Raw genomic sequence first — 15,608 nt, 5'->3', positions numbered from 1 at the left:
GAACTGTGGTATTGGAGAAGACTCTTGAAACTCCCTTGGACTGCAAGGAGATCAACCCAGTCAATCCTAAAAGAAACCAGTCCTGAATATTCATTGGAAGGACTGATGCTGAAACTGAAATGGCAATACTTTGGCCACCACCTGATGCGAAAAACTGACTCATTGGAAAAGACTCCAATGCTGGGAAAGACCGAAGGCAGGAGAAGGGGATGACAGAGGATAAGATGGTTGGATGGCATCACCAACTCAATGGAAATGAGTTTGAGTCAACTCTGGGAGTTGGTGATGGACAGGGAGGCCTGGCGTGCTGCCGTCCATGGGGTCACAAAGAGTTGGACAATGACTGAGCAACTGAACTGAGGGCTGGGCACCTGCCCACTGCCCTGTGACTCAGCCTCAGGTCTGGCTGCCAACACCTGGGGACTCTTCCTATGGATGTGGTGGGTGGAGGAAGGTCAATATTAAGGCTGTTTGACGATACTTTCTCACTTTCGAATGCTAAGCTGCAGTTTTCCTTTAGCCAGAGCGGGCCTCCAGATTGTAAGTCAGGGGTCCATCCCTTTCATAGTGGGAGGGGAGAGTGAGGCCTGTGCTCTGGGCTGAGTGTCACCTGGAAACTCCCCGTCTCTGACCTGCTACTTAGACAAGGCCCAGAGCCAGGTGGGGGGGGGGGGGGGTGGACCACGGGCCTCTGGCCCTGAGAGGTGCCGAGCCTCAGGACTCGTGGTGCTGGGTGTGTCTATTTCCCGCTGCTGCCGCCACAAGTTACCAGGAAGCACTGAGACAGCACGTTTATTCCCTGCAGTCCTGGAGGTTGTAAGTCCAGATCAGCTTCATGGAGCTAAAAGCAGCTGCTTCCCTAGGAGGGCTCCAGGGCAGAATTGGCTTCCTGGCCTGTCCCAGCTTCTCAAGCCGCCCCCTCCTCACCTCCAGTGTGCAGCAATCCACCCTCTGCTTCGGTCATCCTTGTCTCTCTGCCCTCTGCACTCTCCTGTGTCCCTGTTATCAGGATAGGTGGCTGTTCCCACCACTCTGCAGGTGACCTCTGCGAGGCGTGGATCACAGCCCCACGCCCTCAGGTTCCTGAGACCTGCCCATCTGTCTTCCAGAACTTTCTGAAGGGTATGAGCACAAAAGTTCGTGGAAATGAGCTGAAGTCACTTTCTCCGTGAAGTTCGCAACCTCCCAGGTGACCAGTACCTGTGGAGATGGGAAGGAGGGACCCGGGCAAGTCCCTGGCCAGGTACTCCCCTGGGGGGCAATGTGGGGCCATGTGCGGGGTGCTGGGCTGAGCCCCATGTGCCACCAGAGCCGCCCACCCACACAGACGGGCCCAGGGGCGCCTCTCCTCCCCGGGAAAGATCACGAAGCCCTGGGATTCTGCAGAGGGCATATCAAAGCCCTTCAGAATTAAGAGGCTTTCCCCATTGAGTGGAATTTCACAACCCAGTGACCAATTTCTAAGTCATGCACATTAATGGGCAGCTAATGAGGGACCCAGGCAGGACAGGGAAGTTCCCTGGAGCCCAGAGCCCAGATTAAGGAAGGAGTACAAAGCCAGGCCGCTGTGAGGGCCCTTGATCTTCACTGCCTGGGGTTGCGGTGGGGGAGGGCTGAGCCATGTGATTTCTGGATGGACTGGGCACCCCTGCCTCTCCCCCTCTCCCCCGCACCACTCTCCCATTCATCCTTGCCCTTGCTCATCCATTCCCATTCGGGCACCTTTGGAATCCGGACAGGGACGAGGGGGTTGCAGTGTGACACTGTTGGCTTTGAGGGGACAGTCATGGCTGATTCCCAGCTCTGGCACTGGTCAGTGGTCACGTTTCGAGCCACTTGCCCCACCTCAGGGGAGCCCTGCTCCGTACAGGCCATGGTGACAGCCCTCGGGGTTGGGTGAGAGGACTCCGGGAGCCGTCCAGCATGCCCTGCAAGGCCTGGGTCCCGGTGAGTCTGCTCACGTGGGGGCCGCCGCTCTACGGGCCCAGATGCCGGCCGGCTCTGGCTCCCATCCCCTGGCACCTGCAGACTCACCCGCCACTCAGCAGACCAAGCGATGCCGCTGCAGCAAGGGGGCACCGTCGTGGGCTCGAGCCCATGTGAGACATGCCTTTGGTGCTGGTCTCTGCAGACACTTGGACTTGAGGGAGGTGCTGGAGATGTTTAACTTAAAGCAGCAGTTCCCAGGAAGGGCCTCCGGATCCCCGAGTCAGCAACGCCATGGAGGGACCCCACGGTCTGTGATTTAACACACTCTCGAAGAGATTTGAGTCTGAGTGCCAGTTCACCTCTGAATTCAAGACCTGACCTTCATGGGCCCATGTTTTCCAGATTGGAACCGTTTCCAGTATTCTGCCTGTATCTAAGCTGACTGTATCAGGTTGGAGAGGTGGCCTCTACTCAAAATGTGGTCCAGGGACCCCCAGCACGCAGCTCCCCAGAGCTGGTGAGCAGTGTGGGATCTCGGCTCCATCCAGGATGGGCGGGTTGGTGCTGGCCTCTTAACCTACCTCCAGGTGATTGGAGGGCTCATTAGTCTGGGGAGCCACCCGGTGAAGCTCCTGGGCCTTTGCCTACATGAATCTCTAGCCCCCCGCGAGGAGGGCAGACAAACCCCTTTCTGTAGCTGGGCAGCCAGGCATGGCGCCCCTAGCAGGTAACAGAAGGGGGCCTGGAGAGGTGTCCTGGGAGGAGGTGTTGGGCCCCGGCCCAGGTCGCTGGGTGAGATCAGCCAGCTCCCCGACCCAGGGCTCAGGGAAAGCCCCGCCCCGGCGCGTCTTAAGCCTTCCCTCCTCCCTGGCTCAGACCAGCAGCCTCAGAAGCTGCGAGTTCTTGGGACGGATGGCCTGACCTCTTGGTCCTATCCTCCTAGGTTCGGGGTTTTGACCCCCACTGGTGCTCTCTAGGGCCCCCCATGATTCCTGACTCATTTGCCCACCCCTCTGGGTCCTCTGGAGTGAGCCTGAACCCCATCCCCAATGGCCCAGGACTGCTGGTCTCCATGAAGACTGGACTTGGTGGTAAGGACTGGGTGCTGGAGGCAGGGGGATGGGTGATAGAGGGAGAAGAAGTTTGGGGGTTGGAAGAGAAAGGGGAGGGGGCAGCCTCGGTGGCCTTGAGTTGAGTGGGAGGGCAGGAGTGCTGATGAACAGGGGTAAAAGTTGGGGGGAAACATTTGTTGAGGGGAAGGCATGAGGACCAGGTGTTATAGGGCAGGTGGGTGTGTAAGGCTCTGGAAAGGAGATAAGAAGCTCCAAAAGCATACGAGGGCTGGTGGTTGCGATGGATGCCCTGGCTCAGTGGAGGAAAGGACCCCTCCCAGCCGGAGGTCTCGAGACGACCCCCCTCCCCACTCTCCTTCCAGCCATGGAGGGGCAGACCCCAGGAGGTGGAGGCCTTTCAGAAAAGCCGGTCCCCATGACCTCCGGCCCTGGCCTGTCCTCGCTGGGTGCCGTCTTCATCCTTCTGAAGTCCGCACTGGGCGCTGGCCTACTCAACTTTCCATGGGCCTTCCACAAGGCTGGGGGAGTGGCCCCCGCTTTCCTCGTGGAGCTGGTAAGCTGTCGTAGGCTGTTTCACGGGGCGGGGTTGGGGAGGGTGGTCTCTGGGAGCAGGTAGGAGCTGAATTTTATTTTTCCAGGTGGAACCCTAGGCATTGCTTCTGCAGAGCTGCCTGTCTGCAAAATTACTCCTGTGTTTTGTTTTTTTGTCCCTCTCAGCTCATGGGGGAGAAAGAAAAATCCCAGTGTAAAGCTGCAGACCCGGGCCGTGAGCATCCTTGGAGCTGAGGTCCATGCAGCCAGGTGGGGGTTGGGGGGAGGAGTGGGGGAGGGCAGGTGGAGCTGTGCTCGCCGCACCAGCAGCCTGTGAACCCAGCCTATGATGAGCTGAGCCACTGCCTGCCTTCTCTTGGCGGCTGGTCTCCGCTCCACAACTAAAGCCCAAATCCTGTGGGCAGAGCAGGAGTGACTTGCCGTAAGCCCCCAGCCTGTGCAGTGTCAGGGGTGTTTGGCCACTGCTGCATGTGGAGCCTAAACTCCCTCCCTTTCCAGAAAGTTCCAGGGGCTGACCATCCTCAGTGGAGAAGAGCTGCTGGTTAGCACAGCTTCATTTTATTAGCTGATAGGAATCAGGCATTTCCTGGTGAGCTCTCTGACAGGCATCATGTCAAAGGCTTTTCCCTGGCAGCTGCTGATAAGGACTCCGTTGGGCCTTTCTGATCCTTCTGGAAGCTGCCAAATACCACCCTGTGTGGTGTCCAGTAGCCTGTGCCACCCCCGCGCTGGCCCAGCGCCCGTTTGGACCGTGCAGGCTCTGTCCTCCTGAAGCGTGCTCTGACGGGGAGCTTGGATAAGATTCAGGAAGTCGAATGAGGTGGTGGGCAGTGGCGCTGGGGAGGGGGGTGTGACCCCTTTGGGGGTGGTGGAAGCTGAGAAGCCCCCTCCGAGGCGGCACTGAGCCCCAGCTTGTGTGGGTGCACGTGATGGGCAACAAGGCTGTGTTTGCTGTTCCCCGAACAGGGAGCCCAACCTCCAGCCACAGAGGGTCAGCAACGGAGAAGGTGGGGCCGGTGTGGGGGTCTGGCCAGTCAGAGGGCAGCAGGCTGGGCTGAGGCAGACGGGCAGCAGCCAACTCGCTCCCCAGGCTCCGTGTGGGGTCTCCCAGCGCCTCCGGGCCCGTAGATGCTGACTCTGTGCTGGTGGGCCTCCCTGGTGACACGGATGCTGCTAGGGTGGCTTGCCGTTGGCCTGGGATGGTCTAAAGCTCCTACCCTGAGCAGGCAGACTTGAGGAAAGGGGACCCCAAATAGGAATCAGTGGAAACTCCCCACAAGGGAGAAAGTCAGGCTGGCAAGCAGCTCACCCTTCCCCCACCCCATTTCCTGTCTCTCCCTCTTCACCAGATAGTTCTGCCCCGCCTCGGGTTGGTGGAATATTTAAACATCCCTGCCACTGGGAGGCTCGTGGTATGGGATTTTAGGTCTCTCATGGCTCCATTAGCTTTGGAGGATTAATGAAATTAATGAGCCTGGATCTTCCTCAGCTGCAAAGAGAGAGGCAGTCTGGCCAGGGGCTTTTGCCTACTGGCTGCTCAGAGGCTCAGGGACCCTCTCGAGGGTCACCCAGTCCTGTGTGGTCAGCTCACTGCGTTAGCAGAGACTTGCCTTCACTGGCTGAGGCTCAGTCTGACCCCCTTCGCTTCCTTTTGTCCAAAATATTTGCCAGTGCCTGCTATGTACTGGATGCTCTCCTGGGGGCTGAACATAAGCAAAAAGACACGACCCCAGTCTCCATGGAGCTTAGAGTCTGGTGATGATCGCCACACTGTATGCACCGGGCCCCTGGACCCAAGGACCACAAACTGAGCAGCGTAAAACAACCGAAGTGTATGCTGTCCCAGTCCTGGAGGCCTCAAGCCCGAATTCCAGTGTAGCAGAGTCATGTTCCCTTAAAGACTCCTCAAAAGGTCCTTCCTACCTCTCCAGCTCCTGGGGGCTCCAGCTGTTCCTTTGCTTGTGGCCGCGTCGTCACTTGGCCGCTCCTCTGCGTCTCCTCCTTTTCTGTCTCTTATGAGGACGTCATTGGCTTTGAGGCCCACTTGGATCATCCAGAGCGACCTCATCTCAAGGTCCTTAATTTTAACCTGTGAAGACCCCTTTCATCTTCATTATCTGTGCCTGCAAAGATGGGTGCCACTAAGCCGCTTTCACAGGTTCTGGAGATGAGACTTTTGAGGGGATTCAACCCACCATAAGAATAATTGTGCCCATAAAAGGCATGGTTCTGCCAGAGCCTGAAACAGAGAAGGTTGAATCCAGCTCAGGGGTGAAGTGTGGGGAGGCTTCCTGGAGGAGGTGACCTTCGGGGGCGGGGTTGGGAAGTAGGGATGCCCATCCCCAGGTGAGGGGCAGTGGTGGAGGCAGAAGGGAGTTCCAGGCAGAGGAGCCATCTTGGACAGAAGTCCAGGGGCGGGAGGGAGCATGCGTGTTCTTCCTGGCTCTAAACTTCTAAGTTTCTCTGACTCGGTCCACTTAGCAGTGGATGTTGCCCTCAGGCTGCTGGAGTAGTAACAAGCCTGCAGTCAGGGCACGAACTGGGTCTGAAGGGGCCAGCCTAGCTTTCCCCAGGCTTCTAGGTTGAGCACCTTGCCACTTCTGCATTCTTCTCCTTCATAGAACTGTGGGAGGGGGTCTGAGTGTGGAGACCAGGTCCAACTTAGGCACAGGTAATGGTCCAGCCTGGAGAGACTCAAAAACATTTAACTCCGTGGACAAGTGGGACTCAAGTGCATCGCTGGGGGTGGGTGTCGAGTGGCACAGATGATTTGGAAAACGGTTTATAAGAAATTGCCAGAGTTAGTTGAACACATGTCTACCCTGACACCCACAAATTCCATTCCTAGGTGTGTGTCCAGGAGAGGGAAACGTGGGTCCTCAGCATGACTCATTCTAGAATGCTCAGCTCTTCATTCATAGCAGCCAAAACGAAGGACAGCCCAGATGTCTGGCAAAAGGGACTGGACCAGCCAAGTGATTCTATCCACCCTGTGAAACAGCACTGAAGCAAAATAGGAATAAACTACTGACGCATCCGACAGGGCTGGCCCTCACAAGAGTTACTGCTCAGTGGAAGAAGCCAGATAGGAAAATATGTAAAAGCAAAGTACTGTAGAGCATTTTTTTCTGGATCTAGGATGGGAACAGGAGGGGAGCTCAGGGATGTGATGTTCTGTGTCTTGGCAGGGGTTCAGGTTGCACATATACCTTAGTTGTACCCCTTCCAGTGATGCCCTCACGACTGCATTTCATGGTGTGTAATTTCTTCTTACAAGAGAGAAGGACTATAAACAAACCTCAAACTCCAATTAATGACACTCCATTAATGCCCAGATCTTTGGTGATAAGTATACTGATACCCACAGCTGGCCTTGAAATGTACCCCCAAGTTTAGATGGACATGTGGACACGTGGTAAGAGATGTGATAAAACAAGCACAGGGACCTACTCCTAGTAGAATCTAGGTGGTGAGGACATGGTGTTCATTGTGAAATTCTTCCAGTTTTCCTAGATGTTTGAAAAGTTTTCATAGTGTTGGAAAAATTTACACTGAAGTAGGGAGAGCCCTGGAGAGGGAGTCTGGAGAGAAACGACGACCATTTCTTTTGTTGTTGTTAAATTTTTATTTGGCTCCACCAGGTCTTAGTTGTGGCCCATGGCATCTTTAGCTGAGGCCTATGAGCTCTTAGTTGTGGCTTGAAGGACCCAGTTCCCAGGGCCCTGTATGGGGAGCACAGAGTCGTAGCCAGCAGGCCACAGGGCAGTCCCCAGCTGTCACGTCTTGAGCGGTTACCACGTGCCAGGCACTGAGCTGAGTGCATTATGTACTTTGTTAAGCCCAAATGCTTCACAATCCCCCAGTAAGGTAGATGGTATCATCCCCATCTCACAGATGGGAAAACAGACTGATGGTTGGCCCTATGCCACAGAGCGGGTGAGTGGCAGGGTTGGAATTGAACCCAAGTATGCCTGTTTCTTTGGAGAAGGTGGAGAAGGCACCCCACTCCAGTACTCTTGCCTGGAAAATCCCATGGACGGAGGAGCTTGGTAGGCTGCAGTCCATGCGGTTGCAAAGAGTCGGACACGACTGAAGCGACTTAGTAGCAGCAGCATGCCTGCTTCCTAACCACCATGCTTTATGGCTCTCCACCCACAACCCATGTGATCTTAGGAAAGTAATTTAAACCCTGGGTTTCCAAAGCCTCATTTGTCCAGCTGGTGTGGTTTGGCATGAATCCCAGATTCACAGATTTAGACCAGCATGGCCTCTAGAATCCACCTGCTTTGTAACTCTGGTTTTCGGGAATGGGCTAGTGGCTCGTCAGGCCGTGGCCTCTGCAGCTGAGGCTCGCTGGGAGTGGGCTGAGCAGCTGTGGGGATGCCCAATGCCACGGTCCTGTTCGGCAGGTCTCCCTGGTCTTCCTGATCAGCGGGCTGGTCGTCCTGGGCTACGCTGCCTCCGTCAGCGGCCAGGCCACCTACCAAGGCGTGGTCGGAGGGCTGTGTGGCCCTGCCATCGGCAAGCTGTGTGAGGCCTGCTTCGTCGTCAACCTGCTCATGATCTCCGTGGCCTTCCTCAGGGTGGTCGGCGACCAGCTGGAGAAGCGTGAGTACCTGCGCTGCAGTCGAGGTGACCCCTTTGTGGAGCTCAGGGCTCCTGGTGGATGAGCAGGACGTGGATGTGGGGCTGGGCCCTGGCCCTCAACAGAGGCTGAGACCACTCCTACTTCCTAACGTTGTAGGGAAGGGAGGTCTAGGAGAAGTAATTATCAGTATAGCAGAGTTAGAGAGGGGGCTGTGCTGGGGTGTCCCATGGGGACTCATTTTACACATGGGAGGTGGCACCAACTGCAGAGATGTCCCTGTGAGAGAGAACCAGTAGCCCTTGAGTTTGGGGGCCTTGAAGGCTCGGCTCACGCATCCTTGGCCTCTAGTCCCCCACTAACAACTTCCCTCTAAGAACTGCTTTGGCTGTGTCTTGCTGATTTTGGTATATTCTGGTTTCCCTTTCATGCCGTTCAGACCTTTGCTAATTTTTGCTACGATTTCTTCTTTGACCCTTGGGGTGTTTAGAATTGTGCAGTTCGGTTTCCAATGATTTAGGGGTTTCCTCAGTGCGCTTGTGGTTTCTCCCTCAAATGCATCACGGTCGGAGAACACACATACATCATTGTGGAATTTGAGACCTGCTCTGTGGCTCAGGTGCAGTCTGTCTTGTTGATCTCTTTTTTAAAAAAATATTTGTTTATTTGGCTGCATCAGGTCTTTGCTGTGGCATGTGAGCTCTTCGCTGTGACAAGTAGGGTCTTTATTTGTGGCATGTGGGATCTAGTTCCCTGAACAGTGATTAAACCTCGGGCCATCTGCATTGGGAGCGTGGAGTGCTAACCACTGGACCACCCGGGAAGTAAGTCCCTTACTGAGCTCTCAAAGGGTGTGTGTGGTTGTTGAATGCAGTGTTTTAGAACCCTCCTTTACGTCAAGATGAGCCAGAGCTTAGGTCAGACCTTCCGTGGCTTTGCAGATTTGTGGGGAGTGGGCAGCGGGGTGGGGAAGTCTAGTTCTTCTGTTTGGTTCTGAGAAAGTGTTAAAATCTCTGATTGTGATTGCCGATTTGTCGATCCCTTTAATCCTATGAATTTTTTGCTCATAGTTTTTGAAACTCTTATTATTAAGCACACACTGTGAATTGCCTTTTTATTATGAAATTTCCATTTTTGTCTCTGAATTACTTTGTCATTATATCCGCCTTCTCTTCTATGAATATAGCCTCTCTAGCATCCTTAAGATTAGCGTTTGTACAGAATTTCTCTTCCCACTCTGACTGTGAACCTAACTGTGGCTTGGAATTTTAAAATGCATTTCTTGTAGACAGCATATGGTCAGGTCTTGCTTTTTATCATCTTGGCAGTCTTGGGTTTTAATTGGAATATTTTAGACTTTTACTTGGAATGTAATTACTGAGATGATGGATCTCAGTCTGTTTTACTGTTTGTTTTGTCTCTTCTGTCTCTTGAACCATGAAAAAAGGCCCCCGACGCGGGGTTATGGAAATTAAAAGCTCCCGTGTTGTGGGAAGCGCTCTCATCCCTCAAAAAAATGAAAGTTGGTAGATCTGAACCTCTGAACCTCTCAGTGGGTAAATGGGTGCAAGGATGCCCTGCTGACCGTGGGCAGTAGAGGTTATGTCAAGTTTCAGTTATGTTCGGCTGGTGGTGCTGCTCTTAGGAGACACATTCTGAGGTGCTGCCGTGTGGAGAAGGATTCTCAGGGGATGTGGAATTGAGGAAGACTTAAAGGGCTGCAGTGTTAAGAAGGATCTGTGGGCTGTTGCAGAGGCAGGGATCTTAAGGGGCTGCTGTGTTGCAAAGGATTTGTGGGCCTGCCATGTTGAGAAGAATTTGGGAAGGCTGGGTGATGAGAAGGGTACCAGGGGCTGCCATGTTGGGGAAGATTCTGAGGGGCTGCAGTATTGAGAGGGATTTGGAGGGCCGGCCATGTTGATTGAGGAGAATGTAGCAATTGCAGTTTGGGAAGGATTCTGAGGGGCTAACCAGGTGAGAACGATTCTAGGGGCTACCATGCTGAGAAGTATTCTGAGGGCTTCTGTGTTGAGAAGAATGTTAGGAGGTGATTGTTTTTTTGGCGGATTCTCAGCAGCTGAGGTGTTTAGAAGGATTCTGAGGGGCTGCCATGTTGAGCAGAATTTTGAGGGTCTGGAGTGTTTAGATGGATCTTTGAGGGGCTGCTGTGTTGAGGATTCTGAGGGGATGCCATGTTGAGAAGGATCTGTGGCCTGCTTTGTTGGGACAGATCTTGAGGAACTGCCTATTTGGGAAGAGTTCTGAGGGACTGCTGTGTTGAGAAGGTATCTGAGGTACTGTTGTATTGGGTAGGATTCTGAGGGCCTCCGTGTTGAGAATAATTTTAGGGGCTGCCGTGTTTCTGAGGATTCTCAAAAGCTTCTGTGTTAAGATGATTCTGATGCGCTGCCTTGCTGAGGACATTGACGACTTGTAGATTTCAGAAGGATTCTGTGGGGCAGCCCTATTGGAAAGGATCTGAGGAGATGCAGGATTGAGAAGGGGAGGATTCTCAAGGCCTGCTGTATCAGAAGGATGCTGACGGCCTCAGTGTTGAGAAGAATCTTAGGGGCCACCATGTTGGGAAGAATCTTAGTAGGTGCAGTGGTGGAAACGATTCTGAAGGGTGCCATGTCAAAAGGATTCTGAAGGCTTTTGTGTTGTCAAGAATCTGAGGGGCTGTGGTGTTCAGGAGGATTCTGAGGTAGTGTCATGTTGAGTAAGCTTTTGAGGTGCCTCATGTTGAGAAGGATTCTGAGGGCCTGCTGTGTTGGGAAGAATCTGAGTGGCTGTTGTGTTGAGAATGATTCTGAGGCATGCCGTGTTGGTAAGGTTTGTGAGTAGATGCCGTTGGTAAGAATTCTGAGGTGCTTCTGTGTTGAGAAGCATTCTGAGAATGATCTGAGGAACTGCCATGTTGGGAAGGATTCTTAGAGGCTGCTTTGTTTAGATGGATTCCTGCGGACTGTCATTTTGAGAAGGATTCTAAGGGTTGCTGTGTTGAGAAGAATCTTAGGGACTGCTGTGTTGATGAGAATTCTTAGTGGCTACCATGTTGGGAAGGATTCTGATGGTCAGCTGTGTCACAGGAATTCTGAGGGCTTTTGTGTTGAGAAGTATCTTAGGGGCTGCCATGTTGAGGACAATTCAGAAGGGCTGCCTTGTGAGATGGATTCTGATGGCCTCTTTGTTAGAGGCTGCTGTGTTGAGAAGGATTCTGAGGTGCTACAGTATTGGGAAGGGTTCTGAGGGGCTGATTCAAATCCTGAGGATGAGTTGAATGCCTGCAGTTTGGGGAAGGATTCTGAGGGACTGTGATGTTGAGAATCCCCAGCTGCTACCTTGTTGAGAAGTATTCTGACGGCATGCAGTGCTGAAAAGAATCTTAGGGGCTGTCCCGTTGGGTGGGATTCTGAGGGCCTCTGTGTTGAGAAGAATCTTAAGGGCTGCCTTACTGAGATGGTTCTGAGGGACTTCTGTGTTCCGAACATTTTTTGAATGGCTACAGCATTGGGAAGAATCTAAGGTGTTGCCATATTGAGGTGATTCTGAAGTTTAATCCCTGGGTTGGGAAGACCTGGAGAAGGAAATGGCAACCCACTCCAGTAGTCTTGCCTGGAAAATCCCATGGACAGAGGGACCTGGTGGGCTACAGTCCATGGGTCAGATAGAGTCAGACATGACTGAGTGATTTAACGCACTGAGGGACTGCTACATTGAAAATGATTGTGAGGGGCACCTGTATTGAGGATTGTGAATGGTTGCTTTTGGAGAAGGAAGTGAGGGGCTGACATATTGAGAGGATTCTGTGGGACTGCTGTGTTGGGAAGGATTCTGAGAGCAGCTATGATAAAAATTATTTTGAAGAGCTGCATGTTGAGGATTCTGAGGTGCTGTCTGTTAAGAGGAATACAAAGGGCCTGCAGTATTTGGAAGGATTCTGAGGGACTGCCGTGCTGGGAAGGTTCTGATGTGCTGCAATTTAGGTGGATCCTGAGGGCTATTGTATGAGAAGGATTAGGGAGATGTTGTGTTGAGAAGGATCTGGAGGAGGGCTTCTGTGTTCAGAAGGATTCTGGGGGCTTCTGTGTTGGGAAGGATATAAGGGGCTGCTGAGTTGGGAAAGATTCTGAGGGCCTTGTGTTGAGAAGAAGTTTAGGGGCTGCTGTATTTTGGAGAATTCATGAGAGCTGCCCCATCGGGAAGGATCTGAGGGAATGCTGTGTTGAGAAGGATTTGAGGGGCTTTAGTATTGGGAAGGATTCTGAGGGATGCCATGTGAGAGGCATTCTGAGGGGCTGCTGTGTTGAGAAGAGGTTAAGGCTGGCTTGCTGAGGAGGATCTGAGGTGCTGCCTTGTTGAGAAGGATTCTCCGGGCCTGCAGTGTTGAGAAGAATGTTAGCAACTGCAGTTTAGGAAGGATTCTGAGGGGCTGCCATGTCAGGATTTTGAGGGCTTTTTGTATTGAGAAGGATTTTAGGGGCTTAGAATCAGAAGGGTTGCATTGTGAGATGGATTCTGATGGCTTCCGTGTTGAGAAGAATCTTAGGGGCTGCTGCGTTGAGAAGGATATGAGGAATTGCTGTGTTGAGAAGGATTCTGAGGGGTGCTGTGTTTAGATGTATTCTGAGGAGCTGCTGTGTGGAGAAAGATTCTTCGTGCCCCCCTGTGGAGCAGAAGCTTAGGGTCTGCCATGTTGAAAAGGGTTTTGAGGGTGTGCATGGATGGGAAAACCAGACCACCTGACCTGCCTCTTGAGAAACCTGTATGCTGGTTAGGAAGCAACAGTTAGAATTGGACATGGACAGACTGGTTCCAAATAGGAAAAGGAGTCGTCAAGGCTGTATAGTGTTACCCTGCTTATTTAACTTATACGCAGAGTACATCATGAGAAACTCTGGGCTGGAAGAAGCACAAGTTGGAATCAAGATTGCCAGGAGAAATATCAATAACCTCAGATATGCAGATGACACCACCCTTATGGCAGAAAGTGAAGAGGAACTAAAAAGTGAAAGTGGAGAGTGAAAAATTTGGCTTAAAGCTCAACATTCAGAAAATGAAGATCATGGCATCTGGTCCCATCACTTCATGGCAAACAGATGGGGAAACAGTGGAAACAGTGTCAGACTTTATTTTTTTGGGCTCCAAAATCACTGCAGATGGTGATTGCAGCCATGAAATTAAAAGACGCTTACTCCTTAGAAGGAAAGTTATGACCAACCTAGATAGCATGTTAAAAAGCAGAGATATTACTTTGCCAACAAAGGTCCGTCTAGTCAAGGCTATAGTTTTTCCAGTGGTCATGTACGGATGTGAGAGTTGGACTGTGAAGAAAGCTGAGCGCTGAAGAATTGATGCTTTTGAACTGTGGTTCAAAAGACTCTTGAGAGTCCCTTGGACTGCAAGGAGGTTCAACCAGTCCATCCTAAAGGAGATCAGTCCTGGGTGTTCATTGGAAGGACTGATGCTGAAGCTGCAACTCCAATACTTTGGCCACCTCATGCAAAGAGCTGACTCATTGGAGAAGAGCTGACTCACTGGACAAGACCCTGATGCTGGGAGGGATTGGGGGCAGGAGGAGAAGGGGACGACAGAGGATGAGATGGCTGGATGGCATCACTGACTCAATGGACATGAGTTTGTGTAAACTCCGGGAATTGGTGATGGACAGGGAGGCCTGGTGTGCTGCGATTCATGGGGTCGCAAAGAGTCAGACACGACTGAGCAACTGAACTGAATGGTTGAGGAGGATCTGGGCAATGTCGTGTTGAGTAAGTTTTTGAGGTACTCCATATTGAGATGGATTCTCAGAGCCTGCTGAGTTGGAAAGGATCTGAGAGGGCTGTGTTTTTGAGGATCTGAGTGGGTTACATGTTAAGAAGGATCTGTGGGGCTGCTGTGTTAGGAATAATTCTTAGATGCTGGTCTGTTCAGGATTCTGAGGGGCTTCTGTGTTGAGAATTCTGACAGGCTGTTCTGTGAGATGGGTTCAGAGGAAGGACCTCTGTGTTAAGAATAATCTTGTGAGCTGTCATGTTGATGAGGATTTGAGGGCCTGCTATTTTTAGAAGGATTCTGAGAAGGTGCAGAATTGAGGATCTGAGGTAGTGTCATGTTGAGTAATTTTTTAGGTACTCCATGTTGAGAAGGATTCTGAGGGCAGCTGTATTGGAAAGGATCTGAGGAGTGTTGTGTTAACAATGTTCTGAAAGTGTGCCATGTTTCAAAGTATTTTGAGGGATGTGTGTTGAGCAGCATTCTGAAAAGCTGCTCTTTTGTGGAGGATCTGAGGGACTGCCCTGTTGGGAAGGATCTGAGGGGCTGCCAAGTTGAAAAGGATAATGCCTGCCTGTCCTGTTGAGGATTCTGAGGTGCTGCCTTATTGAGAAGAATTCTAAGTGGGTACTGTGTTGGAAGGATGTGAGATGCTGGTATGTTGGGAAGGATTTGGGGGAGCTACTGTATTGAGAAGTATTCTATGTGACTGCTGAGTTGAGGATTCTGAGGTGCTGCCATGTTTCAAAAGATTGTCATGTCTAGAAGGATTCTAGGGTCTTCAAAATGTTGACAAAAATCTTAGAGGTAGCCATCCTTTGGAGGATTCTCAGGGCCTGCTGTGTTGAGAAGGATAGGAGGGCTACTGTGTTCAGAAGACCCTAAAGGACTGCCATGTTGAAATGAGTTTGAAGGGCTGCCATGTTGAGGAGGATTCTGAGCTGCTGCCTTGTTGAGAAGAGTTCTGAAGGCCTGCAGTTGTATGGAAGGATTCTGAGGGTGCAGTGTTGAGAAGGATCTGAAGAGCTACTGTGTTGAGAAGAATTTTGGGGGACTATTGTGTTAAGAAGGATTTGTGGTGTGCCATACTGAGAAAGTTCTGTGGTGCTGCAGTGTTGGGAAGGATTCTGAGGTGCCACAATGTTCACAAGAATTCTGAGGGGCCTCAGTGTTGAATCTTAATGGCTGCCGTACTTTAGAGGATTCTAAGGGGCTGCCATGTTGAGAAGGATCTGAGATGCTGCTGTGTTCAGAAGGATTCAGAGGGGCTGCCATGTTGAAAATGATTATGAGGGACTTCTGTGTTGAGTAGAATCCTGAGGGGGTGCCATATCAGAAGGATTGTGAGTACCTCCATGTCGAGAATAATCTTAGGATCTACCTTGTTGTGATGGTTCTAAGGGGCTTCTGTGTTCAGAAGGCTGTTGAAGGGCTACAGCACTGGAAAAGATCTGTGTTGCTACCATGTTGAGAAGGATTCTGAGTGGCTGCTGTGTTGAGAAGGATCCTGAAGTGCTGCCATGTTGAGAATTCTGAGTGGCTGATCTTTGAGAAGGAAGTGAGGGGTTGCTGTACTGAGAGGATTCTGAGGGGCTGCTGTGTTGGGAAGGATTCTGAGGGCTTCTATGATGAAAATTATTTTGAAGAGCTGCTGTTAAGGAGATTGAGAATTCCAAGGTGCTGCCTTGTTGAGA

At 51.8% G+C, this 15,608-nt stretch overlaps 1 protein-coding gene across 1 annotated transcript in view; it reads left to right on the top strand.

The window, feature by feature from the left end:
* The window catches only part of SLC38A8 (solute carrier family 38 member 8), a 47,718-nt gene continuing 35,476 nt past the window's right edge, over positions 3,367-15,608 (top strand). Inside the window, exons 1-2 of the mRNA XM_018061777.1 lie at positions 3,367-3,555; positions 7,964-8,162. Coding sequence (XP_017917266.1) covers positions 3,367-3,555; positions 7,964-8,162 — 388 coding nt within the window. The remainder of the gene's footprint in view (positions 3,556-7,963; positions 8,163-15,608) is intronic.

The sequence above is a fragment of the Capra hircus genome, chromosome 18 (genome assembly GCF_001704415.2).
Source record: "Capra hircus breed San Clemente chromosome 18, ASM170441v1, whole genome shotgun sequence".
Taxonomy (NCBI): Eukaryota; Metazoa; Chordata; class Mammalia; order Artiodactyla; family Bovidae; genus Capra; species Capra hircus.
The sequence above is the reverse complement of the archived record's forward strand: the minus strand, read 5'-3'. Positions and strand labels throughout refer to the sequence as shown.